Genomic DNA, 24,419 nt, shown 5'->3' on the forward strand with positions numbered 1-24,419 from the left:
TAGAGGTTGCGGGTTTGGAAGGTGCTGTCGAAGAAACCTTGGCGAGTTGCTGCAGTTAATCTTGTAGATGGTACACACTGCTGCCGGAGGGACAGGTGGAGGATTTGGTGATTGTAATGCCACTCAATGTCATGGGGAGATGGTTAGACTCTCTTTTGTTGGATATTATCATTGTCTGGAACTGGTATATTACAAATGTTACTTGCCACTTATCAGCCCAAACCTGAATGTTGTTCAGGTCTTGCTATATGCAGACATGGACTGCCTCATTATCAGAGGAGTTGTGAATGGAACTGCACTGTGCAATAATCAACAAACATCCCAACTTCTGACCTTATGATGGAGGGCAGGTCATTAATGAAGCAGCTGAAGATGGTTGGGCCTAGGGCACTTCCCTAAAGAACTCCTGCAGCGATGTCCTGGGGCTGAGATGATTGGCCTCCAACAACCACAACCATCTTCCTTTGTGCTAGATATAACTCCAACCAGTGGAGAGTTTTCCCTGTGATTCCCATTGACTTCAGTTTTACTAGGGCTTTGCGATGCCACACTGGGTCAAAAGCTGCCTCGATGTCAAGTGCAGTCAATCTCTCCTCACCTCTGGAATTCAGCTTTTTTGTCCATGTTTGGACCAAAGCTATAATGAGGTCTAGAGCCGAGTGGTCCTGCAGAACTGAAACTGAGCAGGGGCGAGCAGGTTATTGGGTGGGTGATTGCAGGAGAGGCTGGAAGCAGATGGAAAAGTAGTGTCAGAGGTAGCTGTCCAATATCCTCAACCTTAGAGATGAAGAAATCCACCAGATGTTCACTGTTGGTGGTTACATTTACAGATGATGGTGGATAGTCAAGCCAAATGATGTTTGCCAAATTTGGTAACTTGTGACAGGGTGTTAAACAATCACCCGTTTCATTTTGTTCAGAACAATGACGAGTTCTTGGATAGTAAAAAATAAATAGAGGACTGATTAAACGTAAATCCTTTACATTAATTGATTTTTTAAAAATTCAGCCAATTCAATTCACTCCACTTGATATCAAGAAACAGCTGAGCGCACTGGATGCAGCAAAGGCTATGGGTTCTGACAGCATACCGGGCTGTAGTGCTGAAGATGTGTGCTCCAGAACGAGCTGCACCTTTAGCCAAGCTGTTCCAGTTCATTTACAACACAGGCATCAACCCTATAAAGAGTAAAATTATCCAGAAGAGTCATGTCCACCTCCAGAGTCGATTATTCCAATGTCCCCCTTCTGGTCTTCCAACCTCTACAAATTCTAATTTATCCAAAAAGAAGCTACCTGTATTCTGCCCCGCACTGAATTCTGCTGGTTAAAACTCCCATCTTCATCAACCTACATGTTTCCTGTCTCAAATACCTTCCATTCACATTCAAATCTCTTCATGGCCTTGCCCTCTCTATGAGTAGAGTCTTCCCCATCCCGCAGGGGCGAGCTTGAAGGAAGAACTGAGAGAAAAGACTGAAATATTAGCGTTGGATCAGCTGGCCGACGGGTTACCCCCCCCTCCTTCGGGTGATCTTCCCGGAGGCAGGTCACCACTGACAGAGGCTACCCACCCAGTACTGGCGGGTAGCCAATCTGCATAACTAACTTCCCATTTGTGGATCGTCTCGGAGACAAATGGGCACCCCCACTGAGGGTCAAGATGGCAGAAGCCTGGAGACGGCTTGCCAGCAGCTGGCCTGTGGGGGTCCCACCGCAGGGGATGGCCTGGCAACTTTGGCCACCATTTATTTAATGAAATTTAATATGTCTTCAGAGGGCACCTCAAGATGGAGGCACCCTTGCAGTCCCCTCCTATAGCAGCAATGCCGACCTATGGCAGTGGAGCTGCCGTCCTTCCAAGACTGTAGGCCCCCTGATTGGGCCTGCAACCTGAGTAACCTGCCCGCTGTCCTTAATTGGACGGCAGACCCGGAGCCGGCTTCTTAGTTGGCCGCTTCTGCGAAGATCTCCCAAGTGGGCATGGAGACAACAAGTGCAGGGTTGGGACCCGAAAATGGTCCCATGACTATTTCTTAACGTGCACAAGATTCCATCCCATGTGTCTCACCTCCTATAACCTTACATCCCTCCTGATACCCTTTAGTCCTCTAACTTTGCCCTCTTGTGCATCCTCTTTCCATTGACTGCATCAACAAAAATTAGAACAACTTGCAATTATACATCACCTTTAACATAGTAAAATGTCCCAAGGCGTTTCGCAAGAACATTATCAAACAAAATTTGACAACTAGCCATATAAGGAGATATTAGGGCAGATGACAAAAAGCTTGGTCAACAAGGTAGGTTATAAGGAGAGTCTTAAAGGAGGAAAGAGAGGAAGAGGGCCAGAGAGGGTTAGTGAGGGAATTCCAGAGCTTATGGCTTTGGCAGCTGAAGGCACACCCACCAATAGTGTAGCGCTTAAAATTGGGGATGCTCAAGAGGCCAGAATTGGAGGAGTGCAGATATCTCAGAGGATTGTGGGGCTAACGGAGATGACAGAGATGGGGGGGGATGGAGGGATTTGAAAATAAGGATGAGCATGTTAACTTTGAGGCCTTGCTTAACCAGGACCCAATGTAGGCTAGTGAATACAGGGGGTGATGGGTGAACAGGACTTGGTGCAAGTTAGGACACAGGCAGCAGCGATTTGGATGAGCTAGTTTATGAAGAGTAGAATGTGGGAGGCTGGCCAGGAATGCATTGGAATATTCAAATCTAGAGATAACAAAGGCATGGGTGAGGATCTCAGCAGAACTTGCGCTGTGGCAGGGCAGAGTCAGGCAATGTTATGTGATGTCTTCGTGATGGCGCGGATATGAGTTGCATGCTCATCTCAGGGTCAAATGTGATACCACGAATGCGAACAATCTGGCTCAGACTCAGACAGTTGCCAGGGAGAGGGATAGAGTAGGTGGCTGGAGAACAAAATTTGTGGCAGGGAACAAAGACAATGGTTTCGGTCTTCCCAATATTTAATTGGAGGAAGTTTCTGCTCATTAAGCATTGGATGTCAGACAAGCAGTCTGACAATTTAGAGACAACGCAAGGGTTGAGAGAAGTGGCTATGAGGTAGAGCTGGGTGTCATCTGAGTACATGTGGAAACTGACACTGTGGTCGAGATTTTATCCGAGTGACAGAGGTCTCAACGTCCAGCAAAAGCGATGCCAAGAAGCCCGAGTTGCCTCTTCTGTTGGAAGCCCGCTGAATCAAGTGCCAATTACACAGTTACATGGACAGCGGCGAACTTTCCACGGGATCAAGGACCCCGGTGATGGAAGTCCCACCCTCTGAGAGCTGCCGGCCAATCAGAGGTTCAAAGCTCTTTAACTGAGCAGTGCCATGGCAGACACGGTGGCTGCTGCTGGTGGAGCACCCACCCACAGCCTAGGAGTGGCGCTGGACCCAGGCCACAGGTAGGTCAGGGCGAGAGGGGTCTTGCAGGGTGGGGTTCATGGAGGATAGGGGTGTGCAATGAGGTGGGGGGAGTTTACCGGCAACGGCAGGGTGCTGGCTCTCAGCAGACTCCCCTTCTTAATGCTGAGACCCTCGTTCAGGCACAGTGCCTATTAATGAGGGACCCATCCACCACCCAGAGCCAGCAAGCAGCCTGCATGGTTTTTCCCGCCCTGCTTCCCATGCGGTGACAGGCTTGCCCACTGCATGGCTAACTGTGGCGGTAGCAGGATGAGGCCCTTAATTGGGTATTAATTGCCCACTTAAGGGCTTCAATTGGCAGTGGGGCAGGAAGGCCGTTCACAGCAGACTTAACTTCAGTGGCGGCGGGAAGGTGGTGGGGGCCCTCCCCTCTCACTATCACACCAGATTATATGCTCTTCCCACCTTCAAACCCACCGTAGGGGCGAGCATAAAATTCCTCCCTGTGTCTTCAGATGATGTTGCTAAAGGGAAGCATGTAGATGAGAAATAGGGGGCCAAGGATAGATCCTTGCTGGACACCAGAAGTAATTGTGTGGGAATGGGAAGAGAAGTTGTTGTTGTTGACAGAGTTGTTGACAGACCCTTCAGTTGCCTTAGACCAAATCTGAAATTTCTTCCCTAAACCTTTATAATTCCCTTCTCAAAATCCTTCTTTTTACACCCCCTCCCCCACATTAATTCCCATATAAACATAATTTCTATACTTAATTGTTTACCAGCCTTTGAATAATGGTATACTATATACACTACTTTGGCCTCAGCTGGAGTATTGCATCCAGTTCTGGGCACCACACTTTAGGAAAGACATGAGGGCAATGGAGAGAGTACAGAAAAGATTCACGAGAATGGTTCCAGGGATGAGGAACTTCAGTTATGAAGATAGATTGGAGAAGTTAGGACTGTTCTCCTTGGAGAAAAGAAAGCTGAGAGGTGATTTGATAGAGGTATTCAAAATCATGAGGGGTCTGGACAGAGTCGATGGAGAGAAACTGTTCCCACTCGTGAAAGGATCGAGAATGAGAGGGCACAGATTTAAAGTAATGGTTAAGAGAAGCAAAAGCGACATGAGGAAAAACTTTTTCATGCAGTGAGTGGTTAAGGTCTGGAATGCGCTGTCTGAGAGTGTGGTGGAGGCAGGTTCAATTGAAGCATTCAAAAGGAAATTAGACTATTATATGAAAAGGAAGAATTGCAGCGTTACGGGGAGAAGGCGGGGGAGTGGCACTAGGCAAATTGCTCTTTCAGAGAGCCAGTGCAGACACGATGGGCCGAATGGCCTCCTTCTGCGCTGAAACGATTCTGTGACTTGAGTTCAATTTCCTTACCTAACGTTTATCAATCAAAATCCTTACTGACATTCATGGCACAGCCACAGGATACCGAGCAAAATGCACATATACAAAAAATAAAATTAGTGCTTCAGAGCTCACTTTCTGACTTGAAGCCACTGGCAGGAAGCTTCAGTGCATATTAGACAAAATTATGCACAGCATGCACCTAAATTTCTAATGTGTGCTTCTAGCAGCTAAGACTCTTCAGCCAAAGCACAAAGTAGTAAAATGACTCCTTAAATCAATTAAATATTAACGGTATGTAAGCCTTTTCTTTTCATTGCAATTGCAGTGTTCCTCCATTCATTTCAATGGTCAATTGTTAACTGTGGATAAGGTATCTCATCCACATACAGAAGGTACACTTAGTTAATTTATTGTCAATGAAAAGTATATTCAATCATCCAAAGGTGAATATTCTACGCTCTGTTAGGTTGTATCAGGGTCAATGCAGTGATGGTGCATTCTAATACTTGGAGAGAATGCCTTGCTGAATCCAACCAGTTGAACTGAGCATTGAGTCTAGCTTTTGGTCATTTTGCAAGGAGAGACTTTTAATTTAATGGAATCTTATGTAAGTTCATTCCACAATGGTCACCAATTTTATTTTCATCTGCTCACCAGTACAAACAGGTGCTGCTGGGATTTACTGCGAGAGTGTTTATGAGATTCCTTTTCAAGTGTTAAGGGGAGATTTGCATAGTATTACAGAGTATTTATAGCAATTTTCACATTCTAATCACTCTCTGGGTAAAGAAGTTTCTCCTGAATTCCCCATTGGACTTATTAATGACCATCTTATACTTATGGCCTGCAGTTCTGGTCTTCCCTAGGAGTGAAAGCATCCTCGCTATGCCTGTTCAATCTTTTCTGTTATAACCTAGCTCTGGACTCATTCTAGTAAATCTTGTTTATACCTTCTCCAATGCCTCTACATCCTTTTTATAACATGGAGACCAGAACTGTTCACAATTGTAGTCTAACCAAGGTTCTATCGAAGTTTAACATAAATCCTCTGCTTTTTAATTCTATCCCTATCAAAATGAATCCCAGTGGTTTGTTTGCTTCTTTATGGCCTTATTAATCTGCCTCACTATTTTCAGTGATTTGTGTATCTATACCCCCAGTTCCCTCAGCTCCTTGCCTTCAGTGGATTGGACACATCTGCAGGATGGAAGACAGTTGCATACCCAAGGACCTACTGTATGGTGAGGTAGCTGGGGCTAGACGACCAGTGGGGTGCCCAAAGCTCCGCTTTAAAGATGCTTGCAAACAGGACATGAAGGCCCTAAATGTCAACTATTACATTTGGGAGTCACTAGATAAAGAGGGAAATGGCAACACATCCTGTAGACAGGTGTGCACTGCAACAATAACCAGTGCTACAGCAGCTTGGCAACAGGCGCCGATGTCATAAACAACAACCCACAGCATCTCTTGGCAGCTTCACTTGTGGTAGAACCTGCCTCACAAGGATTGTCCTTCACAGCCATCAACAAAGGTGCACCAAGAGAAGACACCCCACCTAAATGGACTGTTTGCTGCATGTCCATCATCTTTCATAGATGGAAGGATACCAACCCACCTACCCCATTTAGACACATTTTCTAAGGGGTATGTGGCCTCCTTACTCTTCCTACCAAGTTGTACTGCCTCACACTTATCTATATTGAAGTTAATTTGCCAATTACACACCCATTCTGCAAGTTTTTTAAGGTCTTCCTGTATTTTGTTGCAGTTCTTCTCCGTATTAACTCCACCCCTCAATTTGGAGCTGATTGCAAATTTTGAAATTGCAGTTTTGATTCCTGGTCCTAATCATTTATGTAAATTGTGAACAACAGTGGTCCCAGCATCAATCCTTGTGGATCTGCTCTTCCTAACTTTTTCCTGTCTGAGTAACGACCTTTAACCCCTACCTGATGCTTTCTGTTGGGTGGCCAGCTGGCTTTTCATTCTGCCACTTGTCCCCTGACCCCATGGATCCTGACAGGGTTGGGCACAAAAACTAGCACTGCTGGCTGGCATGATGATTTTACATCGCCATTCCTGCCACCGGCGATTTTGCTCAGGGCGGGGTAAGGTGGGCCCTCGCAACCCAACTGATTTGAAAATGAGGCCAATTAATCTTGTTAATAAGCTTATTATCAGCTCATTAAGGGTTGCAATAAAAATAAGAAATGCTGGAAATACTCAGCATGTCTAGCAGCATCTGTGGAGAGAGAAGCAGAGTTAATGTTTCAGGTCAGTGACCCTTCTTCACTTTGGCGGTAATGCAGGGGCAGCCTCCGCCACAGTGCTCGGCTGCATAGATGGTCCGTCAGAGGGGCCAAGGAGGCTGATGATGATGATGGTGATCCATGAGGGGAGGCTCCCTCAGCCTCCTCGGTGACTGCCTCAGCCCTTGGATACGCTCTGAATGGATGGAGGGGAGCACCAGCTAGGGTACAATTGGTATCCACTCGATGCATCTTTGCATTGCTGGTGCCACAGTCCATGCTACAGAGCGTTGCATGCATTCAATGCATGTCAGTGCACTGCTCCTGCATCCACTGTTGACCTCTCTGATCAATGCCAGTGGCTCACTGATATGAGAAGCTGCATGTATCAGTGCTGGCAAACCTTCAACAGCGCTAGGGCTCTGAGTCTTGCTGAGGGATCAGTAGGTACCTTGGGCATATTACTCCCATGTTCAGGAGCAGCATGCACCCTCAGGCTCCTCATCTGGTTTGTCTGCTGGAGGTTGAATACCCAGAGGCCTGTCATCAGGGTCTCGCGTTGCAATCATCTTTACAGAGTGAGCATGGTCATTGAACCTCGCAGCACTGCACCAGTTACTCAGCACAACACTCCTGCTGCTGACTGTTTCAGCTACCTCCAGCCAGGCCAGCTTTGTTTTGCTGCTTGCTCCTTCCTCTCCCTCACAGCCTCCAGTTGCCAGGCCTCTGTCTCTCCTCCAGTTGCCCTACTGCTTGCATCCCGCTTCCAAATAGCTGCCTCAGAAATGTCTGCTATGGTGCCTTTAAATCGGGCCTGCATTTCAGCAGTCCCGCTTCCATCCCACAGCCACTGCTGCTAACTGACCGCTCAACCCGTTCTCAAGCCAATTAGCAGCCCGCATCTGTGAAAATCACAGGCTGTGACTACTCCCCCCTGGTGGGGTCAAGAAATGGAAGTTGTCCCAATATCGGGTTCCCAACCGGAGGCAAAATCTTGACCCATCTGTTCTGACCTTCGTCATGAGACTACTATGGAGTACCTTAACAAAGGCCTTTTGAAAATCCAAATATATATCATCTATTACACTACTGTAATTGACCTTTTCTGTTAGTTCATCAAAGCATTCAATAAGGTTGATCATGCATGACCTTCCCTTTTGAAAGCTGTGCTGAATCCTCTTTATTATATTTTCAGTTTCTAAATGTTTTTCTATTACATTTTTGAGTAAGGATTCCACTATTTTTCCTAGCAGTGTGTTACGACCCAGTGAGGAAGGAGTCTTGGGCTCCCCCTTGCCTGAATGGGAATGGGCATCCCAATAAACGTGATTTTTGGGGACGTTTGGGGTTTGCACATTTATATCACTGTCTAGGGTGCCTTTGTTCCTGTTGGGGTCTGCAGGGGGATGGTTAGATTTAATTAGCTCTAGGTTGGAGCTCTGATCACGGGTGTTGGCAGTGGGTGGATCCACTCTGACCTCACTTTCAGTGCTCTGGTGAGTCATGCAAGTGCCATTCACTTCAGGGTATTGTTGGTTTCCTTTTCTCCTGACTGTGGGAGTGGATTCTTTGCTAATTTTCCCTTTGTCCTCTGGGACACTCCTGCTCACAGGTATTTGTCAACATTCCACTGCACTCCCCTGCAGCACTTTGACTAGATGAGGCACCATCCTCACCTCGGCCTTCTTGAGGACTTTCTTTGTCCCTGCAGATTTCTGCAAATGCAGTTAGCAACCCTGGTGGGTGCTTCTGATATCTGCATTTACACAGGAAGATGTGGGATCTATTTTTTCCAACATTTCAGGTTTGGCTGATGGGACAGCAGGGGTTTTCATTTGGGAATCCTCCCGGACCTCTTTTAACCTGTCCTCTTGGTCCTTTATGTCCCCTTCCTCTCTACCTCTCTGCCAGACCTGTGCCTGTCTGTCCCCTTTTGTTCTTGGCAGGAATCCCTCACAATTCATCAGCCCTCTGCTGGAAGGTCCTCCAAATGCCGGTGCAGGAATTAGGGGTGCAGATACCACTACGGGTTGGGGTTTCCCCTCAACCTGGCATATGTGGCCACTCCTACAGTACTCCACTACATCCTTGTGGAGTCTTGGCCAGTCAAACTGCTGTCTTATGCGGGCTTTGGTTTATCATATACCGAGATGTACAGCCATCATAATCTCATGGGCCGTTCTTAATATTTCTCTCCGGTACCTCTGTGGTACCACTAACTGGTGAACCACTGTCCACTCTTTGTCCTCAGGCCTGTGAGGAGAACTCCATTTCCTCATCAGTACCTCATTCTTTAAAATAGTAGCAATCAGGGACTCCCTCTGCTTCAATTTCAGTCTGGGCAGCCTGTGCTAACTCACAATACTGGGTCGGCTCACTGAGCCTCAGCTAGAGAGAATCCATTTAATCCATTCCCTGGATCCTCTAACTTTCCGAAGAAAGTTTCAGACAGACAGACAACATGGTCATCTGTCTGCAGTGCCAATTCAGTCTCCTCTGGGGAGCTGGTTTGATCATGGCCCGATTCACTACACATTCAGGGGAACTGCAGGGGACCATGTCCTGCCACTACCCTGTTTCTCTTACCTCCTTCGGTCTCTCTTTCACTACTCGCCCCCTGCCAGATCATTATCTAGGAGCAGGTCAACCCCGTCCACAGGCAAATTAGGGACAATCCCAACAGTCACTGATCCTAAAATGAGGTCACACTCCAAGTGCACCCAGTGTAAAGGTACAGGCGTACACTGCCCTCCAATAACATTCACCACCATTCTGGTATTTACTGAACTCTCGGGGAAAGGTCAGGTCTTTTCCCAGTAAAAGGGATCTGGCGGCCCCTGTGTCCCTGAGGATTACTATGGGCTTGCTTGCTCCACTCAAGGGGTATGGGGTTACTCTCCCTTCAGATATAAAATCCTGATAACCTTTAGGGATCCTATTAAATTTTCCTGCACCCACAGCAGTATTTTTCCTAGGTCTTACTGTTGCTGCAGTTAAAGCCACAGCCTGCTCAGCTGTGCTTTCCATCAGGGTCTGGGCTGGCTCCTGCACTGGGCAGGTGTGCCCTGATTAACCCTACAGGCCTTCCCCGTAGTTTCCAGCAGTCAGCTCTTAGATGAGAATAGCCAATGTTGTTCCTTTGTTTAAGAAGGGTGGCAAGGATAATCCAGGAAATTATAGGCCGGTGAGCCTTACGTCAGTGGTAGGGAAACTATTAGAGAGGATTCTTCGGGACAGGATTTACTCCCATTTGGAAACAAACAAACTTATTAGCGAGAAACAGCATGGTTTTGTGAAGGGGAGGTCGTGTCTTACTAATTTGATTGAGTTTTTTGAGGAAGTGACGAAGATGGTTGATGAGGGAAGGGCGGTGGATGTTGTCTATATGGACTTTAGTAAAGCCTTTGACAAGGTCCCGCATGGCAGACTGGTGCAAAAGGTGAAGTCACACGGGATCAGAGGTGAGCTGGCAATATGGATACAGAACTGGCTCGGTCACAGAAGACAGAGGGTATCAGTGGATGGGTGTTTTTCTGAATGGAGGGATGTGACTAGTGGTGTTCCGCAGGGATCAGTGCTGGGACCTTTGCTGTTTGTAGTATATATAAATGATTTGGAGGAAAATGTAGCTGGTCTGATTAGTAAGTTTGAGGACGACACAAAGGTTGGTGGAGTTGCGGAAATGATGAGGATTGTCAGAGGATACAGCAGGATATAGATCGGTTGGAGACTTGGGCGGAGAAATGGCAGATGGAGTTTAATCCGGACAAATGTGAGGTAATGCATTTTGGAAGGTCTAATGCAGGTGGGAGGTATGCAGTAAATGGCAGAACCCTTAGGAGTATTGACAGGCAGAGAGATCTGGGCGTACAGGTCCACAGGTCACTGAAAGTGGCAACGCAGGTGGATAAGGTAGTCAAGAAGGCATTCAGCATGCTTGCCGTCATCGGTCGGGGCATAGAGTATAAAAATTGGCAAGTCATGTTGCAGCTGTACAGAACCTTAGTTAGGCCACACTTAGAATATTGCGTGCAATTCTGGTCACCACACTACCAGAAGGACGTGGAGGCTTTGGAGAGGGTACAGAGGAGGTTTACCAGGATGTTGCCTGGTCTGAAGGGCATTAGCTATGAGGAGAGGTTGGAAAAACTCGGATTGTTTTCACTGGAACGACGGAGGTGGAGGAGCGACATGATTAGAGGTTTACAAAGTTATGAGCGGCATGGACAGAGTGGATAGTCAGAAGCTTTTTCCCAGGGTGGAAGAGTCAGTTACTAGGGGACATAGGTTTAAGGTGTGAGGGGCAAAGTTTAGAGGGGATGTGCGAGGCAAGTTTTTTACACAGAGGGTGGTGAGTGCCTGGAACTTGCTGCCAGGGGAGGTGGTGGAAGCAGATACGATAGCAACGTTTAAGAGACATCTTGACAAATATATGAATAGGATGGGAATAGAGGGATATGGGCCCCGGAAGTGCAGAAGGTGTTAGTTTCGGCAGGCATCAAGATTGGCGCAATCTTGGAGGGCCGAATGGCCTGTTCCTGTGCTGTACTGCTCTTTGTTCTTTGTATGACCTGCTTTATTACAGTGGAAGCACACAGGTCTCCGGGTCTCACTCCTACTTTCAGCACTGTCTCTTTTGGCTGGAGGAGGGCCCCCTGTGTGTCCTGCTTTTCTTTCTCTCCCAGAACTGCTTGGGCTCCTATCACCTTCCCACTCTTTGTCCTTTTCAGATTTGTGGGGGGTGACTAGGAAAGGTTTTCCCCTGGGGAACTGACTTGTATATTAGAGCAAACTCATCAGCCAGAACTGTGGCTTGCCTCACTCTATGTACTTTTTGTTCCTCCACGTGGTCCTTATGGAGAGGGGAGAGAGTTTTTAAATTCCTCGAGGAGAATTATCTTTCTGAGGTTTTCATATGTGGACTGTACTTTAAGAGCTCTCAACCACTGGTCAAAAACCAGCTGCTTACTCCTCTCAAACTCCAAGTAAGTTTGATCTGCTTGCTCACGGAGGCTTCGGAACTTCTGGCGGTAAGCTTCCAGTGCTAGCTTATATGCCCTATGGATCCTTTTTAGTCAGTTCATAATTTGCTAAACTCTTGTCCGACAACAGGGAATAAATCTCATCGGTTTTTCCGGTTAACTTGCTTTGCAGCAGGAGAGTCTAGCTCTCAGCCGGCCATTTTAAGTGCCTTGCAAGTTTAACAAAAGTTACAAAAAATGCTTCCATGTCTCCCTCATTGAATTTTGGAATCAATTTGGAAAATTTCAAAAGCTCAGCACACAGTCCCGAATTACTTGTATTCTCTATATTGACCATGCTTTTACTGGGGTTACTCTGTCGGCCCCTAGTTAACTCAAGTCACCATAGCTCCCTTTCCTTCTGTTCCCTTTGGAAGGTTCTTTCTCTCTCTCTCCTAATTCAAGTTTCCCCTGTTCCAATTGTATCTTTGCCAATATTACGCTGTCTGACTCGAATTCTAAACCTGCTGTTGATTCTTCAGGTTTGATGGAAAAATGGTTGGTCACGAGTCTTAGGAGTCCTGATTTCCTAGCTTTGGCATGGAAAGTGATCCCACAATGCTCAGCCATATTCCTCAACCCCCCCATAGATAGTGCCTTTAACTTATCCCAAGTTACTTCACCCTGGCTTGGGGAAGTACTGGCTTTGGTCGTGGACATGTTAGTATTCTCGCACACAAACCACAAGAAAACCTGTATTGAAGTCTTTTCTTTTCTTGATTGGGAACAATTTGATTTCCCACTTCCAATTTCTCGTTTGTCTCTGGGTCCAATCCGGACGCTAGCCCCCAAATTTCTGTTACGACTGGGTGAGGAAGCGGTCTCAGGCTCCCCTCTTGTCCCTTTCCTGGTTTGGCCGTAACAGGATCTATCTTTTAAAACACAGGGATTTTAGCTTACCCCCTCAGTGAGCTCACGGCACTCTAATTGTAATTGCAAATGAACCAAACAGACAGGTTTAAACAAGAAAGATGTAAGTTAAATAAAAGCAAAATACTGCAGATGCTGGAAATCTGAAATTAAAAACAAGAAATGCTTGAACTACTCAGTAGGTCTGGCAGCATCTGTGGAGAGAGAAGTAGAGTCTTTCTGATGAAAGACCTGAAACATTAACTCTGCTTCTCTCTCCAAAGATGTAAGTTTATTAGCCTTATCACCCTAACTTGATTAAAATTACTAAAATATGCGACGTAACCATGCTAGCATGCATACAAGATAAACACACAAATAGATAGAGAGGGGGACAAAGAATTAGGGACGGATTGAAGAGTTGGCAATAAATGGAATTCAGTTACTGTCTTTTGTCTTTGATGTAATGTCCTTGATTGAAGTTAAGGTCTTGGAGTTCTCACTGGGGCTCAGTGCACAATTTGTAAGCGTGCTTCTCTGGTACGAGAAGGCTGAAGTGAGATTTCAATTGTCTTCTTGCTGGCCAGTAAAGTTCTGTAGTCTTGAGGCATATGCTGCCACTGTGGTTTGCTGGAGAGAGAGATCTTCCTTCTGCCAGTCCAGTAGCAGTCTTTTTCCTTTCGGTTCAAATTGCAGTCTGTTCCGTTCTGTGTGGCACAATTCAAAAAGTCACCAGTCTGGCCAACAGGTAGGTCATGTGACCATCTCTTTGTGTGAAACAGCAGCTTCTGGGAGAGTTGTTGATTTCAAAACTTTCCAGACACACTCGGTGGGGGGTGGAGTTCTGGCTCTTACACAGACAAAAAATGTTGATTGTCATGATTTCCCAGAACAATCTTGTTAATTGAATCAGTGAGCATTCCCATTGTCTCTCTATTCAACAGTCTCTCAGAATACAAATGCACAAACATATTTTCAGCTGTTCAGCTCTGTTGGTTTTTTAAAACAAGTTACGTGTAATGTCCAGTTAAAAGTTTCAGTGGTGTCCCATATGATGAAATAAATATGTTTCCATTTGGTAGGTGTGATTTCCATCAAAGTGCCATTAAGATAATTGTTTATAATTCCTTGCACTCTATCTCCCTTTTTAAATACAAGAATCACAGTAGATGTCCTGGATAGTGTTGAGCTTCTTGCGTGTTGTTGGAGCTGCTCTCCAGGCAAGTGGGGAGTATTTCATCACATTACTGACTTGTGCCTTGTAGATGGTGCAAAGGCTTTGGGCCATCAGGAGGTGAATTAGTCACTGCAGAATACTGGCAGCAACCAAAATGTCCAATCTGGGAATTTCTTCAGACATTCCGATGGCAGTCATTGATTTGGAGGAGCAATAGAAGTTCATGTGGATGGAAAAAAGGCTTGTACAATTACAACCTCAGATCTGGATGAGTGCGGCTCTAACAACACTGAAGAAGCTCCACACCATCCGGGACAAAACAGCCCACTTGATTGGCACTCCATCCATCACCTTAAATATTCACTCCCTCCATCTACAAGATGCACTGCAGCAACTTGCCAAGCCTCCTTCAACAGCACCTTCTAAACCCGTGACCTCTAGCACCTGGAAGGACAAGGGCAGCAGATGCATGGGAAAACCACCTGAAAGTTCCCCTCCAAGTCACACACCATCCCGGCTTGGAACTGTATTGCTGTTCCTTCACTGGCACTGGCTCAAAAACCTGGAACTCCCTTCCTAATAGCACTGTGGGTGTACTTACACCACATGGACTGCAGCAGTTCAAGAAGGCGGCTCACCACCACCTTCTCAAGGGTTGGGCAACAAATGCTGGTCTTGCCAGCAACGCCCACATCCCATCAGGGAAAGCAGGGGCCCTAATACTGACCCCCTGGGGAACCTCACTGTATACCTTCTTCGAGTCCAATAACAACCGTTCACCACTACTCTCCGTTTCCTGTCACTCAGTCAATTTCATATCCGTGCTGCTATTGTCCCTTTTATCCATAAGCTCTAACTTTCTGACAAGCCTTTTACACTTTATTAAATGCCTTTTGGAAGTCAATGTACACCACATGAACTGCATTATCATCACCAACCCTCTCTGTTACCTCATCAAAAAATTCAAGCAAATTAGTTAAACATGATTTGCCCTTAACAAATCTGTGCTAGCTTTCCTTAATTAATCCACATTTGCCCAAGTGACTGTTAATTTTGTCCAGAATTATTGTTTCTAAAATCTTTCTCAGCACCAGAGTTAAGCTGACTGGGCTGTAGTTCCTGGGCTCATTCTTACACCCTTTCTTGAACAAGGATGGAACATTTGCTATCCTCCAGTCCTCTGGCACCACTTCTGTATCTAATGAGGTTTGGAAGATTATGGCCAGGGCCTCCGCAATTTCCACCCTTACTTCCCTAGGTACACCTACTTGGGTATATCTGAAGAAATCTGTCTTAGTCATGTGTGCTTCATAAGGGAGGCTGCCACAGAGTTGCTGTTTCCTTAATCACAACTTCTAGACAAATTTCACCAAAGAACAGCTCTGCCCATAACTGTAAAGGTGACATTGCTTCAAACTTCCATGCTGCTAATCCCTCCAAGCTACCATGAAGACATTTGCTGAACTGGTCAGTTCTCTTTGTACCAATGTATCCAACACATGCAGCTTTGTTTGGCAGAGAAGCACTTTCCTCACCTCCCCCATGGAAAGTAAACAGCAGCACAAAAGGCCATAGAATATTTTACCAATGGCAGTTCTTTAAAATGCACTGATTTGGTCCTCTCAGCCCTTAATAATAACCTCATGGCTTAAATAAATAGTAAAGGGTTAAATACTATTAATATGCAGGTAATCTTGGACAATAAAAACTGAAGTACTAGTGAATATGATACCTTGGGAGTAACTATTTCATGGCAGTCCACTGTGCCATCATTGTTTGAAGGGGTTGGCAGAATGAATCATTGGATTCTATCGAACCAAGGTCTTCCTATCTAATTCCTATCTAAGATTGCAATTACAGTATTGGGGCACTTCAAAACATGTTGGCACTCTTCTAACTAAGTTAAAATTGGACTCCATCCATGTATTGCATGTATAACAACCATGTGTAAATATTCAGTATTTTGCAATAATCTGCTTCCTTATGTTCACAAATCAACGCTATTCCTGACCGTCCTTCGCTGTTGCTTCTGACTGCTAACTGGCACTCTGGTGGTGGAACTCTGCTGAATGCTGTAGACAGCAATTCTCTTGATAGATTTGCAAGATCAGGAAATCGTACCCGCTGCACCGAACAGAGTTCCATGTCTCTGAGCAGCAGTGGCAGCTGGTAGGAGCCAGGAGCCAGTGCTGTGGAAGGAGGGCAGAATGGGTCTAGTGTGACCCTTAAGTGGGGGAGGAGACAGCCAATGTTAGCTGAAAGGTGGAGGTATGAACTGGGGCCAGGGGTAGAGGCTGTGATCTGAAGGGGAGATTTCTGTCACTTGGTAAATGGCAAACTGGAAATCGTAATTGAGGGACACACTGCATTTTCAGCAAAGTCTTCGCATACTTTGCAGCAGTGTTTTCTCATTCATTTGCAAACATTACGTGTCCCTAAACTGCACAGCTCAAAGGATTATCAAACTGTATAAGAAAGAAAACTGTTCAATTCCTTTTAGCTGAGGTAGGTTTCGCCATCTGGTGGCTAACCTTAGAACTCATTAAACTCCACATATTTCCACCAAAGATATTTGTTTAGCAGCATGTGGGTTTGGTCCATACAAGTAAACAGTCCGAACTGTTTGCATATTGTGACTAATATACTGATTATTTTCTTTCCAAATTTGCGGTGAGCATTTAGTTAGGACATTTTCAAATCCTTTCCCCTCCTCTGGTCACATGGTCACCTGTGGTGTCCCTGGGCTCCATCCGTGGTCTTCTAATGTTCATCATCCACATACTACCCTTCAGTGACATGTGGTCAGCTTCTACATGTACATTGATAATACGCAATTCTAACTCTCTGCCGCTTCACTAACTCCAGTGCTGGTGCTGTATAATTTAACTGCCGATCTAATATCAGGTCCTGAATGAGTTATAAATTCCTATTGTTCAAGGACAGCAAAGCTGAGGCCACCCTGTTGGATCATGCCAGAACTTGTGTGTCTCCATCAACCACGCTAATGTTTGTGAAGGTTGAGCCCAACAGTGCTGAAGGTGTTCATTTCACCCTCCTCTGAATCTTCAATCCCACCAGTACATTCCTTGTTATTCCCCCCGGTACTGCTACCAGTGCAAAAACCCACATTCATGCCATTGACACTTCAAAGTGCAACATTGGAAATGCTCTCCTTGTCAGCATTTAGCCTACACAAATGTCAACTAATCCAAAATTCTGCAGCCCAAGTCCCATCCCACATAAAACACAGTCTTCCCTTCACCCCCACACTCAACTGGCTCCACTGTGACCACCAAATCAACTCAAAATCCTCAATCTTCATTTGGAAATCTTTTCCCAGCCTCACCCAGTAATCTTTGCCAGCCACGCATTCCAACCCACACGTTCCATTCCTCTGGATAACTGCTCATCTCCCTCCTCCTCTACTCCCCAATTGGATTTCAGTCTTTCAGCTATTCCACCCATGCCTGTTCGAACTCTTTATCCACAACCATTTCACCACCTGGCACAACAAACAAGAAGCAACAAGCAACAAGCTCACTAAAGATGACTGTGAAGACATTTAGATCGACTTGGAGAGGCTCTGCTCCAGCTTTTTTTGGCGCATGCGTTGAAAAGTAGTACAATTTCTGAAGAAGCCTCGAAATACCCCCAAGAGCATGCTTGTCACTTTTCCACTTGACCACTTTTCCACACAATGGATTTGGAAAGTGTTACAAAGTGCGTTCCCATCATTAAAAAAAATTGAGACAAAAAAATGGTTAGAACACTAACGATCTGAGCATTTAAGTTTTCCCCCAAAGTACAAGAACAAAAAGCAGTTTGTTAGCCTGTCTCAGTAATCAAAAACACCTCACTTGTAAAGTGTTGGGAAGTCCCTGGTCCTGGATGTTAAATTGGAATTGTCCAGTACAGTCCTTCTCCTTTGGTTGTTGAACACAGGAAGATAAAATAGGCAGAAAGACACAGTGACAGTCAGGTTTTTAAACGGAAAGCTGCGAGGACTGAATTTCATCCAGACTTTGAAGATTATTATGCATTTATTATTACATGAAGACAGGTAGTTTTGATTGAACTAAGTGTGTATGATCGTAACTGTTGCTCTATATGTTCACTTGCTTTCTGAGCAATAAAGCAGATAAATATTTCATTCTGGTGTCATTTGACAAAAGTGTAAATAGTTCACCTACTCTAAGACTGCAGAAGTACATGTGAGGATACTTGCGAAAGAATTGGTAGCCAGTTTATATGTCAAGGGGACATATGGCTGAAATTTTACTGTCACACTATGGGTCCAACCCTGGGACCAAATGAGTGTCCTAAACCCACACGGGTGAACAGCAGGACCGCAGTGGCGACTTTACCGACGCTGGTCAATTAAGAAGCTGCCACCGGGACTGCCACCCCGTTAAGGATGGTGGCCTGCCTCTGCAAGCTGCCAACCCAATTAGAGGGCCGGCAGTTCTGCAGCCTCAGCAGCGCCACCAATAGAGGTGGCCTTTGCTGAGGCTGCAAGTGGAAGGAAAGGGCGCCTGCATATTGATAGGTAAGTGGAATTTTGTTTCTGTGCTGGGGCCAGGCAGGCAGGCCCTGGCGATCGGAGAGGTGTACAGCGGCACTGCCAGAGGTCATGGAGCCTCCAGAAAAAAAGGACCCCTCCCCCCCGTCCCCCCCCAGGAAGCCCAGAGGGATCATAAAATGGCTGTCAATAGGCCAATTAATAGCCTTAATTGGTGACCCACCTCCAGTCGGTGGGCAGCTGAGGCGCAGCAGTTCCTGTTTTTGATAATATCCCGTGGCTGCAGGAACATATCGAGCTTCCCGTCAATGCCTTCCACCGTCATTTTACCTCCCCTCCCGCCTCCCAGCCCGTCTCCAAAGGGCTGGTAAAATTCAACCCAAGGAGTCAACTCTGAAATATATAAGTCATGGGATTTGTTTACAGATGTGACTGACACCACCAAACCCAAGAAGGCATCTAATGCAAGCCTGAATTTAGAACAGCTTTTAATGCAGGGATTTGTGCCTTGCAGTAACATGAGTCTCTGGTGCCATAGCACAAATACAGCACAAAATCCGACGCAGGAGTAGACCCTGGGCAGGGATGTTGCCGGTAGCACAAGGGAGTGCCATTTTAAGTGTCAGGTTCAAAGTCATGAGTTAGAGCAGTGCTTACATTTTTTTGGCCAGAGCTAGCCTTGCCCTGAGCACAGCCAGGCTGGTCTTCCCCCCCCATGGCTGTGGGCCATGTCAGTGTTTAAAATGTTTTATTTCACCAAGCTAGTCTTGTCTCCAGGTTCTCAGTTGCAGTCTGGCAGCAAAGCGTTTACACTTCACAGCTTCAGTGTAACAGTTTGCACTACAGTTGTTTCATTTGAAGATTAACATTCGTTATGGATTGGGTAACAGTCTGTTGAATCATTGGCTGGAATCTTCACAGCCCCATGGAGGCAGCTTTGGGGGTGGGAGGGCCGGGAAAGTAGCGGAAAATCCTGCCGGGACAGCACCCTGACATGGTCCGCCTTCATGCGAGTTTCCCAGGGGCAGGATGTCACTGGAATCGGCAACCCACTCAATAGAGGTGGACAGGCAATCAACGTAATTAAGGCCTCATCAAGGGGCCATTTTCTGACATTAATGGTATTTTCTCAATGTAGCATGGCCCCTCACACACCCCAGACTCCCCACACCCCCGCCGACTGTGTCGGGAGCCCAGCAATGCTCCAGAGGCAGTCTTTCGGTGGTAGGTCAGAGGGCCATCAGAGGCTGAATGAAATGTCCGTATCAGGGAGCCACATGGCTCAAAGAGGTTCAATTGAGGCCACAGGAATTCTTGTGGAGGGTTTTCCCCTCCACTCTGAGGCCCCTCACAGTTTTGGGCCTTGTTTTTTTAAGCTGATTTTGGAGCCTTTTATATGCCTTCATCTTGAGGCGGCCCCTAGATCACCCTCTTCTTCAGCAGTGCTCACCTCTCCCGGAGGAGCTGCCAGTTGGCTCTCCCATTGACCCTCCCACGTCCCTGTTCTGCCCACTATCCTTAATTGGATGCATGTGAAATGTTCCCGACACCAGAAAATTGTATGTGCAGAAGATTCCGGCCATTGTCTTTTCTTCTCTGGGACATAGGTTTATACAAAAGGAAGAATATGCATTTCTGTGGCGCCTTTCATGACCTCAGGGCATCCCAAAATGCTTCACAGCCAAGGAACAAGTGCAATCCCTATTCTACTAATGGGAAATTGGAGAGTTTAAAGGTTCCTGTCTGCTAGGCATTTTTTATTTTATTTATTCAGTCATGGGATGTGGGTTTCTCTGGCAAGGCACACATTTACTGCCCATCCCCAATGGCCCTTGAGAAGGTAGTGGTGAGCTCCCTTCTTGAACTGCTGCAGTCTCTGTGGTGTAGGTACATCCATAATGTTAAGGAAGGGAGCTCCAGGATTTTGACCCAGCAACCATGAAGGAATGGCAATAGATTTCCAAGTCAGGATGGTGTGTGACTTGGAGGGGAACTTGGAGGTGTTCCATGTAAAATGTTTCCCACTGTGTCACTGAAATGTTGAAATGTGTTCAGTGGCTGATAGATTCTGATGCCAAATCCACCACAGCTGTCCACAGCTTGCTTCAAGTTTGGGCTAGATTGGATGGTTAGAGTGAAAAATGGAACTGTTACACTGGTAACATTTTCTGTGGTTTAGAATGAAGTCACATTGTTTGCACCAAGAGCTAGTTTCCATTAATCCGCAGGTCACGGCCCTCTTGGTTACACTGGGATTGCACCTGCCAGTGTCCACCAGCACTGACCCTGCTAGCATCTGTAGGGTCGGTTGGAGGGTATCTAATTTGCAAAGGGCATGCAGGCACCCATGTCACTGCGGACACCCTCCAGCACCTGGATGCCCAATGCACGCAATAAATCAGGTACATGCCATCCTTTGGTGGGAGGTTGCCTGGACCTTTCTCCCAATCCCAACCATTTCCCCTTTGGCCCCTGTGTAAGTGGCTGATGGAGAAGTTTTTTTGAAATAATCTACTATTTGGAAGTCCAGGCCACTTGCCAGACCTGGATTGATCCCTCACTCTTGTGTAGGTCCCACATAACTATCTGGAAGCCATTTCGCCTTATCTCACCGAGCACACTGACCTCCAGTGCTATGCCAGATCCTGAACGAGTTGGCCAAATGGGAACCCGCAACCAAGCAAGTCTCTTCCCCCCCACCTTACCCGATGACATTTGCCTTGTAAGGGGCAGGCAGAATTTTGGTGCTCTACGTATCAAACAACCAGTGCCCTTTCTCTAGTGGGTTCTGCCTGTCTCTCACAATGGGAGTCTGGCAGAGCACCTGAGGAAATTTGGGGCCCATTACTCTGCATCTAACTAACGCTATACCTGAGCTGGAAGTGCCCAATGCTTAAACTATGCAAAGAAATGGTCCATTTCTCAGACTGATGTCCTTCATCTTGTTAAGAATATTCACCATTTTTAGCATATATGTATATACATATACAGTACATGTTTTTTAATTCATAATTTAAAAAAATTGTTTGTGGCTGCAATCATTTGGTGAAAATTTGAAGAATTATTACCTGGTGGAAATCATCATCAAACCTCCTTGCTTGAGAGCCAAACCCCTTTCGCTCAGGGATTTCAAATCTTGCAGTTTGATACTTGCTCGGTATGGTAGAAGGGACAGTAGATGATTGCCATCCTATAGTGCAACAAGAACACAATAACAATGATATTAGATATGGAGATCAGAAAATCTATCTCATTCATCAACTGGCAAAATATAGCAAGAAATAAAGATTTACCATTACATATATTGTGTATTGCTGGGCCAGACGCCTTAGATCTGCATTATTCATTGACTGATGGATATGTAGAACGATTATAGAAAGAGCTTTGTACTATTTACACTGTTATCCTGGTGTATTTGCATGTCATCATCCATAAGCTGCAAGCTCAGAGTCAAATACAGTGACTGTAATTGAAAATCTGCTGCCACTTTTTAAGCATTAACGCAATCTTCATATAATCAGTTCAAACAGTTTGAATCTATTGCTTTCAGATATGATTTACTAACGTTTTCATGTCAGAATGCTCTTAAAATGTGAAAATAAATCTTGATTAAATCTTCTGTGATTGGCATCCTGATACTGTTTGAACAAACAATGTCTCAAAATAAAGCGATTTACAATTACTTTAAAAAAAAATTATTAGCCTGATCATTTGATAACATTATGAAATTAGGGGTTGGACTTTCCTGCATGATGCCACACAAAATCACAGAGGGAGCTCTGTGGAAACTGTAGGAAAATGGGGTAGTGGGATTTATCGCCACCTTATCATCCCACCATGGATTTCTCTCCCTCCTCGCCCCTTGGACTGCCTCTGGTCACCTTTCCTCTGTTCACTGAATGTAACTCATGGTGGGGGATAGAGGTTGTCCTCCCAGTTAATGGCCTTCCTGTTTGCACCAGTTACCACTGCTCCCTTGGACTGCCTGGTGGAAGATGACGGTGGGCTTGCGCTAGTGGCAAGAAAGACCCAAAATTCTTTAAATGGAGGGAAAGGACAAGCAAAGGCCTCCTCTTCCTCCATTTCTGCCCAGACCTAGATGTGAACCTTGTTAAGGTCTTTTGCCTCATCTATGGGTGTAACGGGGCATCCCCACTGCAGTACCGCCCGGACTTTCCTCAGTCGCATTCACAGGCTCTCTCTTGGTGGCAGCTTGCCATGTATGTGAAATGATCTCCAACCCAGAAAACTGATGCGGACAGAACTCCTGGCCCACCAGAACCCCACCACAAAGAGGGGCATCCAGTTCTAGAACTGAAAATAGCTAGGCTAACCCAGCGTATAGTTGCCAGGGCTATGAACTATCCAGCATTCAGGTGGCTGTGATCTCCTCACTCTCTACCTCAGCACTGCTTCTTCATGTCTGTTTGTAAACCCATCCATCTCTGTATGAAGAGTGAAAGAAAGCAAGACAATGCTATGGAAACATTCTGATAGAGCTGTAGTGAAAATGCTCTATTAAATCTACAGCCCTTCTTATTTTAACAGGGAGTTTTCATTATCAATATCTTGGAGTGTGCCTCTAGGTTTTGAGTTTGGTTGATTAATTGCCCTGCTTGGATCTTGGTTTCTGACTTCTACCTTACAGTTATCTTCAGAACCATCGATCACATCAATTATTTATATATATGCATAAGAGTTAGAACACCTCCAGCCATTGTGGGACATTAAATTTGATTGCTGGGTAGAACAACTTAATTTGTCGCCAATCCCTCTAGGTAATATTTGTTGTCAAGTGCTGGCACCAGCCCTACGGGCCTTGCAAAATGATTTCATCATCCTGAGGATTGGTTTTCAGATGTTCTCCTCCCTCCCTCCCCCATCACCTTTCACAAACTCCAGCCAATTTGCAACATTGCACCTTGAATCCCCATACAAAATACCCCACACCCATCACTCTGTCCTCATCAAATTCCACTGGTTCCATGTGTTTTACATAATCAATTTCAAGATCCTTGTCCTCATATTCAAATCTCTCACTGGTGGTGCTCCAGCCTATTTGGGAAATCTTCTCTAGTTCTGCTGTTGTGAAGGGTGGAGGTGGGAAGGCCAGCTGGAAGGACTAGAGAATGAATACTCAACCCTCTTTTTCTCATAACTGGACTACTGCTCATTCCCTATTCTTTTTGGTCCACCAATGGAGAGCAATTGTTCAGCTATTATACCACATCCTCTGGAACACTCTTCAACATCACTGCCTTACTGTCTATTTTCCTGTTTTAAAAGCCTATCTCTTTGGCCATAGCTTCCTTTACTTCCTGTTCGGTGCTGGCTTCGCCCCCTTGGAAGGTGAGATTGATTTTCTCAACAGAAGCACGAAGTAAATAAAAGTAGGACACACTATTTTATATTTTAACCAACTCCACTCCATTTATTTCTGTTTTGATTATGCCATGATCATTGCTTTGTATTGCTGTGGTGTATATCTTGCTATGCAAATCCATAAATAAAGTTTTAGAAAAAGAATAGATCAAGTCAATCAGAAATAGAACAGCATAATAATAAAAGCAAAATACTGGAGATGCTGGAAATCTGAAATAAAAACAATTATTGCTGGAAATACTCAGCAGGTCTGGCAGCATCTGTGGAGAGAGAAGCAGAGTTAACATTTCAGGTCAGTGACCTTTCATCAGAACTGGCAAAGGTTAGAAATGTAATAGGTTTGAAGCAAATAAAGTGGGGGTGGAGCAAAAGATCACAAAAGGGAAGGTGTTGATAGGACAGGGTCACAGAGAATAACTGACCAGAAGGTCATGGAGCAAAGGCAAAGGGTGTGTTAATGGTGTGTTGAAAGACAA

At 45.6% G+C, this 24,419-nt stretch overlaps 1 protein-coding gene across 4 annotated transcripts in view; it reads right to left on the reverse strand.

Moving 5' to 3' along the window:
- stpg1 (sperm-tail PG-rich repeat containing 1) overlaps nucleotides 1-24,419 on the reverse strand; it is a 61,572-nt gene that overhangs the window by 23,392 nt on the left and 13,761 nt on the right. For 2 of the 4 annotated variants that reach the window (XM_068010942.1, XM_068010938.1), the window contains exons 3-4: nucleotides 21,630-21,751; nucleotides 17,900-17,965 (exon numbers count right to left, since the gene is read on the reverse strand). In XM_068010942.1, the coding sequence (XP_067867043.1) occupies nucleotides 17,900-17,965; nucleotides 21,630-21,751 (188 nt within the window). Of the gene's footprint in view, nucleotides 1-17,899; nucleotides 17,966-18,784; nucleotides 18,867-21,629; nucleotides 21,752-24,419 lie in introns of those variants that run through there. The other 2 variants (XM_068010941.1, XM_068010939.1) reach the window with 2 other exon arrangements.

The sequence above is a fragment of the Heterodontus francisci genome, chromosome 31 (genome assembly GCF_036365525.1).
Source record: "Heterodontus francisci isolate sHetFra1 chromosome 31, sHetFra1.hap1, whole genome shotgun sequence".
NCBI lineage: Eukaryota > Metazoa > Chordata > Chondrichthyes > Heterodontiformes > Heterodontidae > Heterodontus > Heterodontus francisci.